The 19,198-nt window shown below is 41.2% G+C and overlaps 1 protein-coding gene across 5 annotated transcripts in view; it reads left to right on the forward strand.

Moving 5' to 3' along the window:
- The window catches only part of SDK1 (sidekick cell adhesion molecule 1), a 382,780-nt gene that overhangs the window by 225,643 nt on the left and 137,939 nt on the right, over window positions 1–19,198 (forward strand). For all 5 annotated transcript variants that reach the window (XM_088063904.1, XM_014252723.2, XM_088063906.1 and 2 more), the window contains 4 exons: window positions 3,144–3,255; window positions 4,231–4,421; window positions 12,892–12,975; window positions 18,114–18,308. In XM_088063904.1, coding sequence (XP_087920030.1) covers window positions 3,144–3,255; window positions 4,231–4,421; window positions 12,892–12,975; window positions 18,114–18,308 — 582 coding nt within the window. The remainder of the gene's footprint in view (window positions 1–3,143; window positions 3,256–4,230; window positions 4,422–12,891; window positions 12,976–18,113; window positions 18,309–19,198) is intronic.

The raw sequence follows: 19,198 nt of genomic DNA on the forward strand, positions 1-19,198 counted from the left end.
AGTGAGGCATCCCCTGCCTGCAGTTCTGGGGTCGCTGTTTTTCCCTGATGTTGCTTTCTTAGCTGAGAGGAGGCTTTAGAAAGCAGATGGAAAGGAAAGAATGCCTTTTCTTTCCAAAAATGTAAAATATAGCTGGGAATGGTGGTTCCCTATTTAGTGGAATTATCTCACTGTAGCTCTGTTCCCATGTGCATTTGTATTACTTCCCCATTTCAGTGTATTTAATATTTCCTTCAGAGAAGCTGAAGTTCAATCATTAAATTAAAGGATATATTAGAAATTCTGTGTAGAATTCTGTAAGAACTATTTAAGTTCTTAAATAGTGGGAAACATCATTAGGGGACCATGGGATGGAAAAGGGGGGGGAAAATGGCCAGAGATGAATGCAGAGAAGCTGAGGGAGGGGAGGAGGAGGAGATGTGATGAAAAGCCAGAAGCAGCAATGTGCTAGAAAGCTCAGGCAACAAAAAGTCTGATGAAGTAAAAAAAGGAACAGTGAAAAGGAGAAAAATTCAATTGTTTTCGACAAAGGATTTTAAAAGAAAATGTCTGTTTACTAACAATGACATTTTGCATTGGATTTTTGTGTAGCATCAGTCAAGTAAAATCACATCTGTGTGGTGCATGTGGTGGCAGGAGAAGGATGGAGTGGCTTTATTGACAGGCAGGATGAGAAACTTGAGAAGTCTGGGTAGTTGTTCATTATCTGATTGTTTGCAATAACTCTCTGCCTTCCCCAGCATGATGGAAAACTGATCTGCCACATCCCATCATCCAAACAAAATCCCAATGTTGCTTATCTCCATTAGGATCTTGGCTACTCTGATACTCCGACCTGTGGATTTCTTACAAAAGGGTGAAATTTGAAAGGCACAGATTGCAAGTTACAGCCCTATGGAGATTTTTACTCTAAAGTAAAACTAAGATCCTTCTTTGGTGTTTGAATTAGCCATAAAACAAAGCTGCACACTGCCTTCTGCAAAGGGAGCCCGGGCAATGTCCCTGTGGAGCTTGATTTGGCAAGAGTGGGGCCAGAGTGAGTTATGGGAAGGGTTTTCTTAGTGCTGCAAAAGGAAACTTGAGCCATCTTTGAATATAAAATAAGAATATTTGTGCTGCCCCCATACTGTTTAGGTAATACAGGAAAATTTTGTTGGTTTTCTGCATGTGCTTGTTATGTTTATAGCTGACCTTTCTTTGTAGGTGTGTTCCTGGGAACCCAAGGTCTCACCAATTTTGATGAGCTCTCTGTCTCACATCAGGATCAGTTCACTCACAGCCCTTAGCAGGAGCCTGCTTTTAAAAAGTTTGTTTCAGGGATGGTACAAAATAACAAGAAACACGTGCTTTGCTTAGATTTTTGTTGCAGTCACTAAGAAATCTGCCTTTTCCTGGTTGCAGGACGAGGAATGTGCACTTTTATTTCCTTCCTTATCTGCTGGGTGCACACAGGGCCACTCGTGTGGGGTGATGGGAGTGACAACAAAGCCGACTTCTCCTCCTTGTCTGGTTCTAGTGGGGAGCTGATAACTCTAACAAGTGGTTTTTGTCTCTTCCAGATGGAGATAAGAAGTAATTACTGCCAAATTAGTCACTGGTTTGTTGATCTTTTAGCATTCACTGTTGTAAACCTTCATCTTGGGCAGAAGTGGTGGGCAGCAGTAATGCTGAGGTTTTTTCTTCTCATCAGTAACGAGCTTCTAATCTGATCAGCTCTTGTTTTCTGGGTTTTGTTGTTGTTTATTTGGTTTCGGTTTTTTATTTTAGTTACTATCTGCAAAATTTCTGCCATGAATACCTGTAAGACCAGCATGGAAATCTTGGAAAATAGATTTTCTTACCTGATGGTATCAAATTTCCAGGAATGTTAACGAGGAGGTGTAAAACTTATCAACAGCTTGTGTTTTGAGATCCTGTGTGTCAGGTTGGCAGAGCACATTTAGGGAAAGAAATAAATATCTGCTTTAAGTACTATTCTTGAATACTTGAATTTATTCAGAAGTGTGAGTGGTATTCTTTAAATTTTAAAATGATGTTCCACACTTCCATTCCGTACTACACTAACTGCTGTCAATTAAGAAAACATCCAAAGTTAAAGATTTGCCATTGAGAAATCTGCTAGCCTTGGGAACTTTCTGAGCCTCATGACCAAAGCCTTTGGCTATCCAACAAATGAAATCCAATGTCAAATGGCTTTTGGTATGCTGGGTATCATCTAAGCAAAGAATTTTCTGACCATTTTCTGTTCTTTAGGGAATTATCTTAAATTTTAGGGTCTGTACCTTGTATTTCCCAGTTCCCACACTGCTTAATGGGCATGGACTAGCTTCCTGTGCAGAAAACATTGATGAACAGGCTTGCTTTTCCATCAGTTGGGTTTTATTTTCATTACTTTTCTCTGTAATTTGTTTATTGGTTTCCATATCTTTGAAAATTTTATTACTCTGTTATTCAAGCTAAAAAATAGCTAATTTTTCTTTCCCAAATGAGTTGCTTGAAGCAAAGTACCTATGAATACATGGGTATTTTAATTCACTTAGTAAATGCATACAGAGAAAATTTACAAGCTGCCTTTTTACCATTTTTTAAGTGTCTGCTGACTGTTGCATAAGCTAAATTATTTACAGTATGAAGCCTCACAAAAGAGTAACAGATTTGGGTTATTTACTTTTCTGATAAGAAAAGGGGATTGAAGTTGCTGTGATATGCTGCTTTGTTAATTTTATATTTGTTCCCCAGTGTGTAAAATCTTTTTAAAGAACTAACATGAGTATTGGCAGACTCTTTTGAAATGGCGTGGAAGGGGTAAGATTAAACAAAACATGAAAAGGTCTTAAAAATATAAGTCAGCAAGTGTTTGATAAAAATAAAAGTGCTCAACAATAGAAAACCTTTAGGATGCTTAATTTATTTGCTCTGTCTTTGAGAATATTCCCGGATGGAGGGCAGGGGCCTGTTCTCAGGAGCTGTGGGGTTTTAGGGATGGGTTTGTTGGAATAGCGCAGGGAACGGCCCCGCGGGATGTGCGAACCTGCGCTGAGGGTGAAGGGTGACATTTGCAGCGGTGCCTGGCACGTGGCATCCTCGCTGTCACAGCCCTGGCTGTCACTGGGGCCTCACCAGGTGTGTCTGTGTCCCTGCAGGTGCCACCAGCCCCTCGGACAGCGCGGCTCCGGCCATGGTCATCCGCCCGCACAACACCAGCGTGGTGTCGGGGAGCAGCGAGGCCACCCTGGAGTGCATGGCCAGTGCCAGGTATGGGAACACCTCCACAGCTCTCACTGGGACTCTGCCCTTTCCAGAGAAGGACAGAGGATGTTGTTTTCATTTTTTTATTGTTGTTAATTTGGAGATTGAAACAGGACGCTCGCTCTTCAGAGCAACATTATGAGTGATCTTGTTTGTCCAACATTACTGAATTAAACTTACTGATTTTTCTGGACAAATGAGGGCACAGTCTGGGGTGCTTTCCCACCTAGTCCTCACATGGAAAGAAAAAGAAGTTTCCTTTCCTTTTCCTGTTCAAGCAGCAGACATTATCATAAGGAAAAAGTTATGGTGAGGGTTGATAATATTTCAGCTATTGCCTATGAGCAGCAGAGGTGATACTGTTGAACAGTTGATGCTTCCTAATAAATAAATTTAGCGAGAATCTCCTATCAAGTAATTTTTTCAGGCACTCTCATTTTGCAGTGATTATTGCTTAACTGTTCATAATGCACTGTAATACAGAATTCACAGCATTACTTCTATGTTTCTGTCTAGCTGGCCTTGAATGGCTTCGAATTTCAGTGGAAGTGAATAGTTGAAGTCCTTGGGTGATAAGACCAACTGATTTACTTTCCCCTCTGAGGGCAGAGATGTTCTTGATATGATTAATATTGTTTTGGTAATTGAGTTGTAATGAAAGCAATTCCCATGCAGCTGATTCCCATAGCAGTATTTACTCCTTTTGCTTGGAGAAATCAAATTATTAGCACTTAAGTTCTATTGCTGTATCAATTAGCTGTACTTGCATAGTGCCACTTGAGTAGTCTGCAGTCCTTGATGTGTAGAAGTTATACATGCATTTACTTTCTAACAGTGTGTTTTGGGGATAGAGGAAGACTTAAAGAATTTTTATAATCTGTAATATTATATTCCTCATGTGTATAAAAATATATATGCACACAGAGATTATTCTGTACTATATATATGTTTTATGATTTTATTGCTGTATTTTTTTGGCAGACCTCTTGAGAGGCTGAGCGTGACCTGGAAGAGAAATGGAATCAAGATCACCAGTGGCATCAGCAGCTTTGGGAGACGCCTCACTATCACCAACCCGACCTCTGCTGATGTGGGGATGTACTTCTGTGAAGCCAAACTCAGAGAGAGCACAGAGGAGCCAGCAAGAGCGAAAGCTTTCCTTTCTATACTGGGTAATTCTCAAGGCAATATGTTTTTTAGTGAAAAAGGCTCTGGGCTGAGGTATAATAGGAAATAAAATTGATATCTTAATATTTCATTGACCTTACATTTGAACCTTTCTTCAGCGAACAGAACAAAGGAGGTGAAGGAGGGTTATCTTCCAAATTAATTCAGCCGTTCTTCCCTGCTAATATAAATTCATCAAATAGATTTTTTTAAACACTGCTGTGATTGTAAATCCCCTGTGAAACTATACATTTAATGGGAATTTTGAGAAATACAGCAGTAAAATCCTTAATAGGCAGCCTCCCTATCTTGGCTTTTAGGTGCATTAAATCCTGATTAACTCCTGGCTTGCTTACGTCCAGTTTTATATGTCAAGTGCTGTGTTTTTGAAAGAAGGCTTTTAGGAACACTCCTGTGCCTCGTGTGCTGCGGGTGCCAATCGGGGGCCAAGGGCGTTCTGCAGGCACAGAGCATTGCTGAGGCAACAGGACAGGCAGGGAAATGCCATGGAAGCAGCTCTGTTTGCTGCACCTTCAGCTCCCAGGGAAACTTTGGAATTAATACTTCTAAAAAGGACATTGCTGCCCTTTCCCTGCCTGTTTCCACCACCACCTCCTCTCTGAGTGTTGCTGTAGGGAGGAGGTTGGAATTTGGAAATGGTGGTTCCTGGCATGTCTGATGAAATTCTGCACATTAGCACGGTGATTTAGGACTTTTAGACTAAAAGAGGTGGATTAAGCTAGGGACACAGAGGTGTGCCCAACTAGAGATGATTGTGTAAAGTCAAGCTTTTATCTGTGGGAGTGAGGTTGTAGCCCTGGCAGTGCCACCAGTCTCGGTGCTGCTCAGGGTTCAGGCACGTGCAGTCCTGGAGCTTTGCAGAGGGAATGCAGCCCACGATTCTTTGCATCTTTGTGCCTTCTGAAAATACAATTTTAAAGAGTGCTGTATGATCTGTATGCTGCTAAAACAATTTGTAGTAGCTGCTGTTATATGAGAAAGCAGCTCTTCCTTCTGCAGAGCTCCATTCCAGATTCATTCAGAGCACTGTGTGTCTGTTATATTTATTACCTGCTGGACAAAGTTTGGTTCCAGTCTTTTTCCTTGCCCTCTGTCTCATGGAGTTATTACCTTCCCTTTAAGGAGCAGAGATGGATTTCATTTATTTATAGGTTTTGTTTAAACTCTTCCCTATTCATAAGTTTTTTTACTGAATCTGGTTTGCTTTTGTTGCTGTGATGTCAGATCCAGCCTAATGCAATACTTAAAGCAGCCTCTTGGTTAATGTAAAATATTCTTAAATACAGTTACAATAAAACTGAGAAATAATCACTGGGGAATCCATATTAAACTAGCAGTGCTTTAGTAGCTTACCTACTCTCTTATTTTTAAATGTTTTATTTATTTCCTATCCAGTTTTAGGAGGCTGTCAGGGAATGAAGTTATGAAAAGGTCTGTAGATAAGAACAAGCAGATGAAAGAAAGCAGAAACAAATTGGTTACCAATTACTTTTATTTCCTTCTGATGGAACATGACACTTCAGATGCAGGTGTTTACTCAACGTGTCAGCAAAGCCTGATAGATTTCTTTATTTATGAGTTTCTTGAGCTTGCAAGATGGATCTCTAATTCTAAACAGGGAGCCAAATCAAAGGATTGGTAGTTAATGCATAACTTATATTCGGCTTTAGAATTCTTGGATGGATCTGGCTGTCATTTAATTAGTCAAGGGACAGGTTCTAGAGGAAAGTGCAGACAAGATTCAAACCTAAGGCTTTCTGCAGTGTATCTCTCCTAGTCCATGGGGGCAGTACTTAGAGAGAATCAGGAATGCTTGTCCATTTGCATGCATAAAATATTTGTAGTGTGGATGTGTAGATTGGGAGCTGATAATGAGCTGTACTTCTTGGGAGAATAACACAGCGTGGACTTAATGAGGGGTCTCAACTAACAGAAAAAAAGGAAATTGGCTTAAAAGAAGAGGTTTGTTTGCAGAATGGGAGAAATCAAATGCAGCCCCTCAATAGCATGGCTGTGAGAGCTTCTGTGGATCAATAGAGAAAAACATTTTGCTATTAACAGGTAGAACTGGGGTAGCAATAAAAAGATGCATCAAAGATTTCACAAGCACTGAGCTAATCAAAGCTTTTTTCCACATATATCAGTCCTTGACTTTCCCAGCTAAGTCTCACATTTTGAGTCTGGCTCAGATGGTGACCAGAGCTCTATTAGAAGGCAGTGAAACTTAGCACAAAGGCATCTACTCAACAAATTATTATTTGTGACCTGTAGTACTATCTCAGAAATTTTTCTGGATGTTTCTGAGAATATATCTCAGCCTGTATATTAAAACACAATAATATTCAAAAAACCTGAATCTCCAATGTATTAGAGTAGTACAGCATAAACAAGAAGAAAATCCTCTAATTGTGTGCTGCTGCACTTTTCTTCTGAATGTGGCAAAGAGCTCCCTGACATCTTCATATTGTTCCAGAAAAGATAAACTGAGGTGGTTCCAAACCTTGGTTTTATTAGCTGCAGTTGTGATAAATTTTTAAAGGGTATCATGTTCCTCGCTTGGCAGAGAAACAGTTTGGGAAAGATTTGTTGCAGATTAGATAAGAGCACATTTGTTTTATCACTAAGAGTTTGAAGATTAAGTAATTTAAAGAGTCTTCCCATGAACAAACCAATTTGAAAGCTGAGATAATCTTAAATTATTTTGCTCCTCTTCTGCAAGTTTTGGTGACAAATGGCAACAGTCATTTCTTAAGTGACTGTTCTATGGGAAATTATGAATTTTAGGAGCTTAAGAAAATGGGGAACCAAACTCTTCCACTGTATGAAATCCAAACTGCTCTTTAAATTAAATGTATCAGAAGGTAGAGCCTGAACAAAATGAGAAAAGCAATTAGAAAGAAGGGCCTGGCATGGTGAGTGGTTGTACAGAACTGAGTGTTGAAGCATTATTGGTCCAAAAGAATACAAATTAATAAAGCAGAGTCAGAGGAGGGACTTTCCCTTCTTTTGGGGAGTTTTTGTACCCAGAGATCTAGATAAAAGACATGTTACTCTCATCTTGGGAGAATTCAGCTCTGTGGGACCCCAGGATTCAGGAAGACATCAGAAAAGTTCCAGGGCTGGCCTGAAGGGCCACCTGGCTGGGCTCTGACATGGACTGGGGGGCTGTTTCTCCCTCCCTGTGCTCCAGGAGTGTCCAGATGCTGAAGGGTCTTCTTTGTGCATTTCTGCTGCTCAGAAGTTTGCATTATGTGTGCAGAACTGCCAGAGCAGAAGTTATTTCCCTCTGTAGCTACGAGCACCTCAGTGCTTCGTGCTCAGACCTCTGGAAACAGCAGCTCTTGTGGCTCCAGCTTAGACACTTCGAGACACTACAGATGCTTTCTTTGAAAGCAGTGGAAAGAATTTTTCATGTGTGGCCCTTAAGAGAAGATCCTGATGGACTGTGTTCATCTACTGTGTAAGAAAATAATATGTTTTCAGGGAAACTACAATACAAAATGTCTTCAGACTCGCCTAAGCACAGTTTGAGCTCAAAGAAAAGAAACATTGGCAGCTTTTGATTTGTCAAGCCTCAGAGGTTCTGAGATGGACACAGACATTCTGCCTTGGGCCCAAATACTACAGCACCTATCCCACAGGAGAGTAGTGGGACTTCTGGGCAGCACAGCTGTGTCTCTGATATTCCCAACAAGTTCTTCCTCCTTTCAGCCCTGCAGACAGGACATGTGTTCCCCAGGCTGTTATTTCAGAACACACAGACTGCAGCTCGCAGTAGGGGTAGCAAGAAACCACACAGATCTTTTCATCTCTCTCTGTTTTAACCTGATATTCATGCAAAGAAACTTCCTGCTCCAAGGAGCCTGCTGTACCTGCATCCACAATGGGGCTTCTCTCCCAGCATGGCCAGTCTGATCTCCTGTCTGGAGTTACAGACTTTGTACCTACAAGGGGCTGTCAAGCTTCCAGTTCCTCTTCCTTTAGAAGATATTCACCAAATAAATTAGTTTATGGTAATGCTGGAGGAAGGCTTCCATGATGAAGGCTCAATTTTCCTCTTAAATATGCAGCCCTGAGTTTCTGAGAGATGCAGGAATTTCAGCTTTGGAGGAGCCCCTGGGGCTTTCTCTGTTCTTTCTGACTTTCATGTGTGTATCTAGGATTAGGTCACACATCTCCAGTGCAGCTTAAAGGGTATGTAATGGATGCTGACTGCTATCTTTTGAATGTTAAAATCAGTGACCATGTAACTCTGCACAGGGGAAGTTAGAACAGGATCAAATTTTTCAGGCTCCCAAGGGCTTTTCTGAGAGACATCTTTCCAGTGATGGCTGGAGTGCAAAAAAACCCCCAAAACCCTCAACAACTATTAAAAGCACACATTTATATTCAAATACTCTTTTCCCCCCTTGCCTGTACTTGACATTTTAGTGAAGATCAGTCAAACACCAATACAATATCTGAACAATGCAGTATCTGTTTCTTTCAGCCTAATGTGGGCTGTGACCCCTCTCATTGCCACACGCCACAGTGCCAGCAGGGTGAAGTCAGAGTAATGGGTCCATTCCTATTCTAACTATTGTAGTTCTCTAATTTCCAAAAAATTCAAATGTTTGACCTGATACCTACAAATTACTGTCATTCCTAATAATTGCCGTGTGTGGGGACTTGTGTCTGGCACGTTATATTCTTTGGAAGACGTTATAATTCCACCACACATATTAAATTTCAACACATGATTATTGCCTACAACAATAAATGTTAAATTCATACTGTGTGATTCAAACCAAGCCTTATAAATATGCAGTGGAGTCATATATACAGACAGCCAGAATGCCCCCTCAGAATGCCATCTGACCCCTATAAATAGTGCTGCATTTTTATGGCCTCTTTCTGACAGTCATTCACCAGGTGCTGTACAAGCCAAATTCAGATACTCTGAATTTCTCCCTTGCAGTTAATGCTGGGCATTTAGGCCCTTGGGCACAAAACCTGACATGAAGATGATACATCTGACACCTCTGAAAAGTGAGGAGCTGAGGTTTGAGCTGCCCAGCACCTGTAACTGGCTCTGTTTCCTCCACAGCCTGAGTTCTGTTGATGCCACAGAACCTTTAGAGCATCCATGCTGCTGGTGAATGGCACGTGGGTGTGGAAAAGCTGCACAGTTGCATGGAAAACTCAAAATTCTTCACTTGGAGGGTGCCAGAGCACTGAAAGAGGCTTCCCAGAGAGCTTGTGGAGGGTCATTCTCTGGAGATGGTAGAAATACACCTGCAGCCTGCCCTGGATGAACCAGCTTGAGCAGGGAGATTGGTCTGGATGATCTCCAGGGGTCACTTCCAACCCCAGCTATTCTGAGGTTCTGCATGAAATCACTCTTTTATTTGCCTCAAAACCCCTTAGGGTATCCCTACACCAATATTCCTGGAATTCCCTCATTCCTTGCACCAGCAAGGCTAATTCTCCACATCTGTTAGACTTGACCACAGCACTGTTGTCCATGTGCTATTCTGGATCTTGCAGAAATCCCTTATCAATCAGCCTTGCCATCCCACCCAGACTTGTCTCAGTCTTTAGCCAGTGCAGGCCATAAGTTGCAGAGTTGCTTCTGGAAGGTTTTGGAAGGTTTATATCTGTGTTTATCTTTCAAGAGTAGAGTCTGACTCGTCTGTGGGCAGCTGTTGTCTCTGTGTCAGGTGTCGCATTTGGCAGCACTTGCAGCTGCTGGAGTGGCTGTGAACAGAGTTCAGCAGGCTTTAGTCTGGGGGAAAAGGTGAGCCTGGGCTTCAAGACTAGAAATCAAATCTGTTAGCACCAAAAGTCTTCTGGGATCTGCCTGTGGCCTTTAGATTGCATCTTTCTGCTGCTCCTGCTCTTTCTCTGTCTTGTCTGCTTCTGTTTCTCCCTGCTTCTTTCAGAAAAACTGATGTGAGTCTTCTTTTTATAACATCACATCCCGTTTGCTAAGTGACAGTTGTCACTGACTTCAGGTTCTTTGTCACATAATTCATCGCTTGATACCTGCTCCCCATAGCATCTCTTAATGTCACAAGTTTCTTTGAGGGTGACAAACAGCCTGTGTGGGATTTCAAGGAAGGAGCGCGGGTTGCAGTTCAGGATTTTGGGAGTGACACTGGGAAAGACAACTGTGTAAATATGCCAGCTGTAACTGCAGGAGCTGTGCATGTAAACAGAGGTCATGGAACCACCAGCATCTTTGAGGTCACTTTAAGTGCTTTGCAGCTGGACTGCAGGCCCAGGGTGAAGATAAATCTGCAGATTTATCGCTGTGTGTGAGTATGTTGCTGAGCCGGGAGAAAGTTTGAGAGCTGATGGGTGAAGGTTGCCAAGTTTAGAGATTGGCAGGTTAAGGGCAGAATCCTTTATAAAAGTAAAGGTGAAGTCAGGACTTCCCCAAGCAAAAGATAAACTTCAGTGACTGGAGAGACATTCACAAAGAAGCCAGGACTTAGAAGGGAATGTTGGGATTGTGAATATGTGTCTGGTTGCTTTCCTGGCCCGGTGCTGCTTTGTCTTCACCCCACAATCACATCAAATTGCCATAGAATGAAAGATTCAAATTTCATTTTGAGAGATGGACGTGTGGACACTTAACCTGTATGGCCACAGACAAGACAAATAGATAAGGACACTGGGCTGAAAGTTTGGAAACTCAAAAGTTAACATCCAGGAAATGGAGTGCCAGGAAAACACCAGGCAGGGCTTGGAGGATGGCGTGAGAGGAAGGAGAGTGCTCAAAAACATGGACTTAGATGAATTGCCGAGGACTCAGCAACTTAGCTGATCAAACATGTCAAAGTGTGTGCCATCAGTGAATTTCAATTAAATGTTCAGCTTTTCAATTTGTTGTGGAGATTAACGCATGAGATCATATGCAATAAATCACAGCTTATTATGCATGTTTATTAATAGCTTTATATTTAGGCAGTGAGGATCAATAATGTTAACACATGTATATTATTAGAATATAATAAATCAGGTAGCTTGTTTTTATTGGTTTTGCTGGGTAAACAACTATTCCAGGCTGTTTGCAACCTCCCCTCCTCCCCTGCACAGTGTGCTGAAGACTAATATCGATTGACTTTATTTGGAATGAATACAGAATTGTAATATCCATTGGTGCTCAAACGAGACCCCAGTTCTGTACACCCAAGCAAGTATTTTATTGTAGTCAGAGGGAAGAACTGCTGGGAAAGGGGAGGTTCTGTTCTAACCTGGAGCCTCCTGATGTCACCCCTGTGAGATGACAGCCACACTTGCTGTGCTGCAGGTAACAACAACTTTTGCAGGATAAATTTATATGATTTTGACTTTATATACTAAAATGTTGATGTCCTAGCAATAATACAACCACAAGTCCTTTTTTCCAGTCATGTTTGGTGAAAAGATTTGAGGGCAGGTCATCTCAGATGACCTTGGATCTTGCAGCTTCCTACGTGTTTTAAAACATACTCAATTCTTTAAAATGGAAATACAAATAACTCGGTTTCTCAAGACACTTACATTGCCTCTTCTGTATTTTCTAAAACTTACCAGTGAGTTTGGTTATGCTACAAGAGAACTGTGTTTAATCAGGTAAAATCCTTCTAAAAACAGTACTCAGATGATAATGGCATTGAACAAACTATGACAGTCTTTATTTACCATGATAATAACTGCAACCTTAGTGCCTCTGGGACTTTGACATGATGCTCTTCAATTTTATGCTGCATAGAAGAAAGAGTTACATGCCAGCATACCCTGCAATTTCTGCAGTCTGGTCTTTGTTTAATTAAACATCTAATATCTTTTCTTTAGCCCTAATGATAAAGCGGGGATTTTTATGATTATTACTATGACTTCAATTAAAGCATTAAATCTGTTTGTCTTCACGAAATAAAACAGTTGAAAGGAATTTCTTTTAATTATGCTGCACTTGTCCTCTGATGTCGACTCTGTGACATGCTATGGCATTTTATTTGACATGCTTCATGCCTTGCTGAAGTGAAATGCAGTCTAGATACTGAAACAAACTATCCTATAAAATGCTACATTGTAAATATAAACCTTTATAAACCTCTGGGAGGGCCTTTCTAAGCAAAAAATTAACATGTTCCATAATTCAGTCCTATAAAATGAAAAGTAGCCCCTGCTCTGAGTATTAATTTGCAGTGCCAACCTCTAAATCTTTACCTTCCATTGCCTTGACTCTGGAATTCATACTCAGCATAGCAAAAATTTTCAGGCTTCTTTTTAAACTATGCTTTTACTACCAAAAACAACCCCTGCCTCCAAATTAGAGACAAACTTGGACAAATGAATCTGTTTGTAACCCCCTGTATCAAAATACACCAGCTGTGGAGAGATTCTATGATGAATATTTTTTTGATGAGCACCTGTTTTTCCCTTTGCTGTGGCTTTGCTTGTTGACTTTAGTTTGCTTTCCCCAAGAACCTCCATATTTTACGGCTGAACCCCAGAACGTGATTTTGGCTGAGGTGGAGAAGGACGTGGACATCCTGTGCCAGGCCATGGGTGAGTGCACAAAAATGTTCCAACCTGGATTGGTGGCATGTGTCTGTCCAGTTTGGAAGAAATCATCTTCTATAAACAATCTTTGTAAGCTTTAATGATTAGAAGTCTGTTTTGTTGCTGGTTATCACAGGTCTATACAAGGAAGAAGGTTGGCCTTGCCCCTTGGAGAATTGGGTCATTCTTGGAATTTAGTTTAATTTTGAATAATGCTGGCACATTGATGTTTATCTGGGGGGAGCACTAGTTCTGCTCCTGTCGCTCTGGGATCCTGCCTGTGATTCACAGTTGTCAGTGGAGAAGAGATTTAAATATCTTGAGCCAGAAAATGGGCTGAGAGGAGAGCGTGGTTATGGAACCCATCATTTGCACTGCAAACAGTCCTTATTTTGCCTTTTCTTCTAAAACTTCTAAAACTTGGGGAACTTTTATAGTGAATAGAAATGTCAGTAACTCTGACATCTGCATATACTTATGAAATCTGCAGGAGGACTATTACAGGCAGTTTTTAATTAGTAGGTGATTTATTAATACAATAGGCTTCAAAGATCTAGAATTCCACTTGACTAAAATAATTTTTCAAGTTGAGCTCCACAGAAATGCAATCCCCACCTACTTCAGCACTCTGGTAAGGTAGGAGATGTCATCATGTGCTTACAGCAGGTTTCTCAAAGTCACCAAATTTCTACGTGACTCTGGCGAGGGACTGAACATTTTGCTGTCTTACTTTTCCTGGTGCTGAGTTTAAGAAGCAACACACATAAAATACCATGAGGTCCTGAGGGAAAAAGATCACATCCTTGATTAAAAAAGCACCCAGACCTAAATAACAGCTTACTTGTGTGGTGTCTTCCTCCAAATCAGAGCCAATAAAGACATTTTTACTGCGTGATTCTGTTATTGTCACTATGATTTAAGCATTTTTCCCCATGTTTTATGTAGGAAAGAGTCAGCACTGCTTTTCTAGACGGAATTTTTGCAAACTGTGTGATAAGCAAGTGTGTGTGTTACGGGTGCTCTGGCTGATTTGGAATTTCAGAAGCCTGTGATGATGTCTCTTGCAAAAAGCTCTTATGGAAATGAAGCTATCAGATGATAAAAGACAATGTCTTCTTGTTCATTAATAGATTTCTAAGCAAACACAGCAGAACCTGCTGTCAGTGGAGCTCCCCAAGAATCCATCTGCTGCCACAAATTTTTTTCATGGTTTAAAAAAATACATACTGAGATAACCCAACCCAAAACCTGGAGGAATCAGGGAGACCTGAGGTTGACTTCAGCTCTTCCATCTCCTCTCACTCTTCCTTTGAGCAGTTCAGTTCCCAAGGGAATTCACCACACAATGGGGCACTCATAACCATCCTCAGTGGAGATATGGAAACCCTTATTAAACAAAATTAATTATTTCTGTTCAGCTCATGTAGTGCACATCTGATTTACTGATGAATGTGGTGCAGGAGCATGAAAGCCTGTGTCCTTCTAGATTTTTTTGTTGAGTATCTATAACACATAAAAGGGGCAGCTACTAAAATTAAGCATAGGGGAATTTTGATCCATTATTACACAAATTTGGTAAGTACCACCACTTAAAAAGAGGGTAAATGAAGATTGCTGCCTCCCTGCTCTGAGCAGAGAGAACAAAGCACTGGGGAAACTGCAGAGCTGCCCTCTACCTTTACTACAAATGGAAGACAGATTGCATTTCCCCCAGCCCCATCAGGTTCTGTGCACAAAGCCCATTTGCCAAGACTTCGTGCACTATGGATGTGTGAGAGACAGATTAATTTCACAGTATAAGCAGAGATTAACTGTAAATAAAATTGCAACTTGCAGCGACCAGCTCCCTGCTCCCTGTAATGGACTTTCAGGGTATCAGGCCACAGGAACCAGGCTCTGCTGTTTATCTTCCAGCACTGGCTGATGCTGCCTGAATGTTCAATGGGTTTCCTTTAAATGCTCTTTCTTATTTGCTTGTGGAAAGTTTAGAGCTGCAGGCAGTGGTGCTGGTGTCTGGGGAGTGCAGTTAATTGGACTTCAGTTCTACCTGTTTAGAAAGTAGATGGAAGTGATGCTTTGGGGATTCCCCAGTAGCTCGCTGGGATCTAGAGGAGGTGGTAAAAAATAAATAACAAAGATGACACAGTGAATATTCTGAGTCTTTCATCGAGGTTCTTAAGTTAAATTTGGCAGAGTGTCAAGCAGCTGTTTCACAGATGGAGGAGCTGAGCCTCAGGTTCCATAAGTTATTTGCCCAAGGTTACAGAAGAAGTGGCAAAGCCAGAACCAGAGTCTCTGTTTCCTGCCTTCCCTTCTACCCCTGACACTAGATTAATTTGTCTGTGAAAAATGAATAGTGCTGCACAGAACTGAGAAATAAGGTTATTGTATTTATTATTGCTAGTCTTTTAGGCCACTGTCACCTCTCGAGCAGCAGGGTCGGGCTGAAGCTGCTTGGAAAGGTAGAGTGTAAAAGGTCTTTAAAGTGTTCTCTTCGTAATTTTTTCACCAGAAGTCTTTTAGAGAATAAAAGAAGCAAAATTCCTTTGGGGGGCTGTGTAGAGAGGAAAGGTTGTGGAGTGGGTAGAAGAGGAAGAAAAGCAAAGCTGGTTTTAACCATTTTCACAGCCAAACAGGTAGCAAAATTAGAAGAGAACTTGTGTACAGCTTGGAAGACAAATCTCTCTGGGAAGATCACTAAAGCCCAAATGAATGCTGCTGACAGGCATCAGAGTGCTCAGATAAGATCCTATTATTCAGACTCATAACTTTGAGTGGAGGAAGATACCCGTAACTGAAAAGTAGAGAAATAGAGATGGTAATATTCAGTTTGTCAGCTGAGTTGGTGATAGGAAGGTGTATCTCACAGTGATTATAGGATTAGAAGGTTTGCCAATACTGTTAGTAGAATGGGATTTATGGAATGACACCAGTGTTAAAGGTTTGAGTGTTCTGAATGCAGGATTTCATTATTTCCTTGGTGCCTATCAAGTCTAATGTGTGGGAAAATGGAGTTGCTATTATTTAAACTTGAAATCATTTCCAGGCTTCTCAGCATCAGGAGAACTATTCCATTTTGCATCATCTGTTTCTTCATTACTCAGTGATAATTTGTATTTGCCCAGGAGGATTTTCAAGAGATGAATAACACTCTCACCGAGAATTGTGAACATTGAAATTTACGTTAATTCTGTATATGGGCTGTTGTATGAAATTTAAATTATGCCTATTGCAGGCTCCTACACCACATCTATTCTCTATCAGACAATGCACTTCTGAATAGTGGGTTTCTTCCTGAGATGATTATCTGCATTATGAGTACATTTTATTTTATCAGCAGAGCAGAAGCATCAGAGGTGATTGAAGTAAATGATACGTGTTTATAAAAGTAACAACAGCAATTGGATGTTGTTTTTCAGTCATTTCCATACATTGTTTGTACATTCTTTCCAGAATTAATACAGCTTTTGTCTGTATAAAGAGAATAAGTACACTGAGAGAAGATGTGAATGGAAGCATAACACAGTAGTATTTAACTTGGGGAGTTTTAAAATGATAATGATGATTATGTAGACCTTCCCATGGCACTTTAGCTCTCAGAATATCAACTGCCAGCATTGCAGTGAAATTCATTGTCTGCAGATGCTCAATTCATCAGTGACATCCCATCTTCCATGCTTCGATGACACTTCTTCTCTATTTGGGCAAATTTCAGTCACCCATGAATTAAGTTTTTTGTCTCTTACCTTATGACAAGAGATTGTGCAGGTCTGAGGTTTTAAGTGAAAAGTGTTCAAAGACACCCCAAGTGTTGTGCCCAGCTCAGGGCTCTCTGTTCAGGAAGGACATTGAGAGGCTGGAGCGTGTCCAGGGAAAGGAACGGAAGAGTCTGGAGTGTAAATGCTGTGAGGAGCAGCTGAGGGAGCTGGGGGGGCTCAGCCTGGAGAAAAGGAGGCTCAGGGGGGACCTGCTGGCTCTGCACAACTTCCAGACAGGAGGATGTAGTGAGATGGGGGTCAGGCTCTGCTCCCAGGGAGCAGCGGACAGGATGAGAGGAAATGGTGCTGAGCTGTGCCTAGGGAGGGTCAGGCTGGACATCAGGAGAAATTTCTTCACAGAAAAGGTTGTCAGGTATTGGAAGGAGGTGCACAGGAAGGTGATGGTCTTGGAGGTCTTTTCAGTCTTAATTACTCAGTGATTATCTAATCACGTAATAAAATACCTACCTCGCTTCTGATCTCTGCACAGAGCCCCTAGCATTTGATCTGGTTGGCATTTCTGGGATGTAAAGATAAAACATTGTCCGATACGAGCAGTGGGATGGGAACAGCTGTCTAAGACTGTTCTAGGCCCCTCACATCTCTTGAGGGAAAGAGAAGCCTACACTATTTGTGTATAATAAATTTACAGCCACTTCATTCCAGCTGACGGGGACATGACAGCAACAAAAATATGTGTGAAATAACTGTGTCAGGGTTTGTGGAACATGCACATGAAAGAAAACAGGAATAAATGGGACTGTAAGTTTTATCTAGGCTAGGAATTTTATTTCTCTTTATGCTTGCTTTTTTCAAATAGTAGGTGAAGCTTGAGACTGAATAAAAGTAATAATAATTTAAAGCTAGCCTATTGTCAGCAATATGTTGTTTGTACATTGGCTCAAACTAAGCTGCTAAATTGGGACTCAAGTACAGCCATGTGAGCACTTCATTTCTCATGTGCAATTTGCCATTTCCTTTGTATTTCAGCTATCTTAGCTACAGAAGCACAGAAGAATCTTATTTGGGATGGAACAGTCTTACAGGCTGGTTGTATTGCCACAGTGCTGCTGTTTAAGGAGCATGATTCTGGCTTTCAACATGAAATTGCTCCAAATCTTATTTTGTAGTAGCATGAAATATGATTGGGTGAAGAAAGTAATTTGATAACATGTTTTCTCAACATTCCCCCTTCGTATTTGGTGGTTTTATTCCCTCTTGTCCTGCAGTGTGTTATTGCCATTGATAATGTGAGATGCAGCCTCCATTTATCTAAAGCAGCTTGGAAAAAATCCAAATAATTGACGTAGAAAGACGGAAAAAACAGGGACACGACCTAAAACACTCTCTGCAAAGACTAACAGTGATTTATTTTGGCTTGAACAGGTGTTCCCATCCCCACCCTGGTGTGGTACAAGGACTCAGTTCCCCTGAGCAGGCTGGAGAACCCGCGGTACAAGGTGCTGCTGAGCGGGGGGCTGCGCATCCACGCGCTGCGGCCGCAGGACGCCGGCATCTTCCAGTGCTTCGCCAGCAACCAGGCTGGGGAGATCCACACCTACACCTACCTGGATGTCACCAGTGAGTGAGGAGTGGTGGCACAGGGTGCAGGAGGTGTCATCCCTGTAGGTGACCCCGCAGCCATCACATTTCTCCCAGCTCCTTTAGTTCAACCCACACAACCCTGATTTCTTCTCAAGGGTAGTTGCCCCAGCTATAAGGAACCCTAAAATGCCCCTGTGGCCTCAGCACAATCTGCTGAATTGTGTGGAAAAGCTCACCATGACATCAGGAGAACTTGTCTTGAGGTGAACTCCCCTACTTCAAATGGCAAAAAGAGATTTTAGTGAAAAGAAAAAAAAAATTAATTGTGTAATACTTTTATCTTTCCTTCGTATTCCCACTCTAATGTAATTCCATTCTGAACTTGAGCCACTGCTTCATGATTGTGCATGCTATCATTTTATTTGCCTTTGTCTGAAACTACATTTGGTCAGGGAAAAAAAAAAAGTTCAAGTTAAATGTCTTTTTTGGCCAAAGAGTCAGATTAAATGGTTTTGTTAATGAAGTGCATGCTTCTCTATGGAAGAATTAAAAATCCTAGTAGACTCTTTTAGCAGTGATTATTAACAGTCATTTCTGCAGTATTAAACTTCCCTTCAGGAAGCTGATTTTTAGCCCAAGAGCACTTTTCACATACTGACCAGAATTCCTACTGGCCACAGAAAATAAATCAGCCCCAGTTCAATATAGATCTAGGAAACTGCAGGAAAAAAACTGTGCTAAAATGCAACTGGGGGAAAAAAAGAGAGAAAGAAACTTAGAAAATGTCTTGGATAAGGCTCAGGTTCTATATTCTTTTGGCTGACATTTAAGTTTCAAAGTTAATGCCTTTCTCAAGTTGCTTTTCATCTTAAAGAACTCTGTTATGAAGATGAAGGAAAATAGTTTTGTTTATCTAGATTTCTCAA

Source organism: Pseudopodoces humilis, chromosome 18 (genome assembly GCF_049639895.1).
Source record: "Pseudopodoces humilis isolate 2021_Gansu_Grassland_sample_001 chromosome 18, ASM4963989v1, whole genome shotgun sequence".
Lineage (NCBI taxonomy): Eukaryota > Metazoa > Chordata > Aves > Passeriformes > Paridae > Pseudopodoces > Pseudopodoces humilis.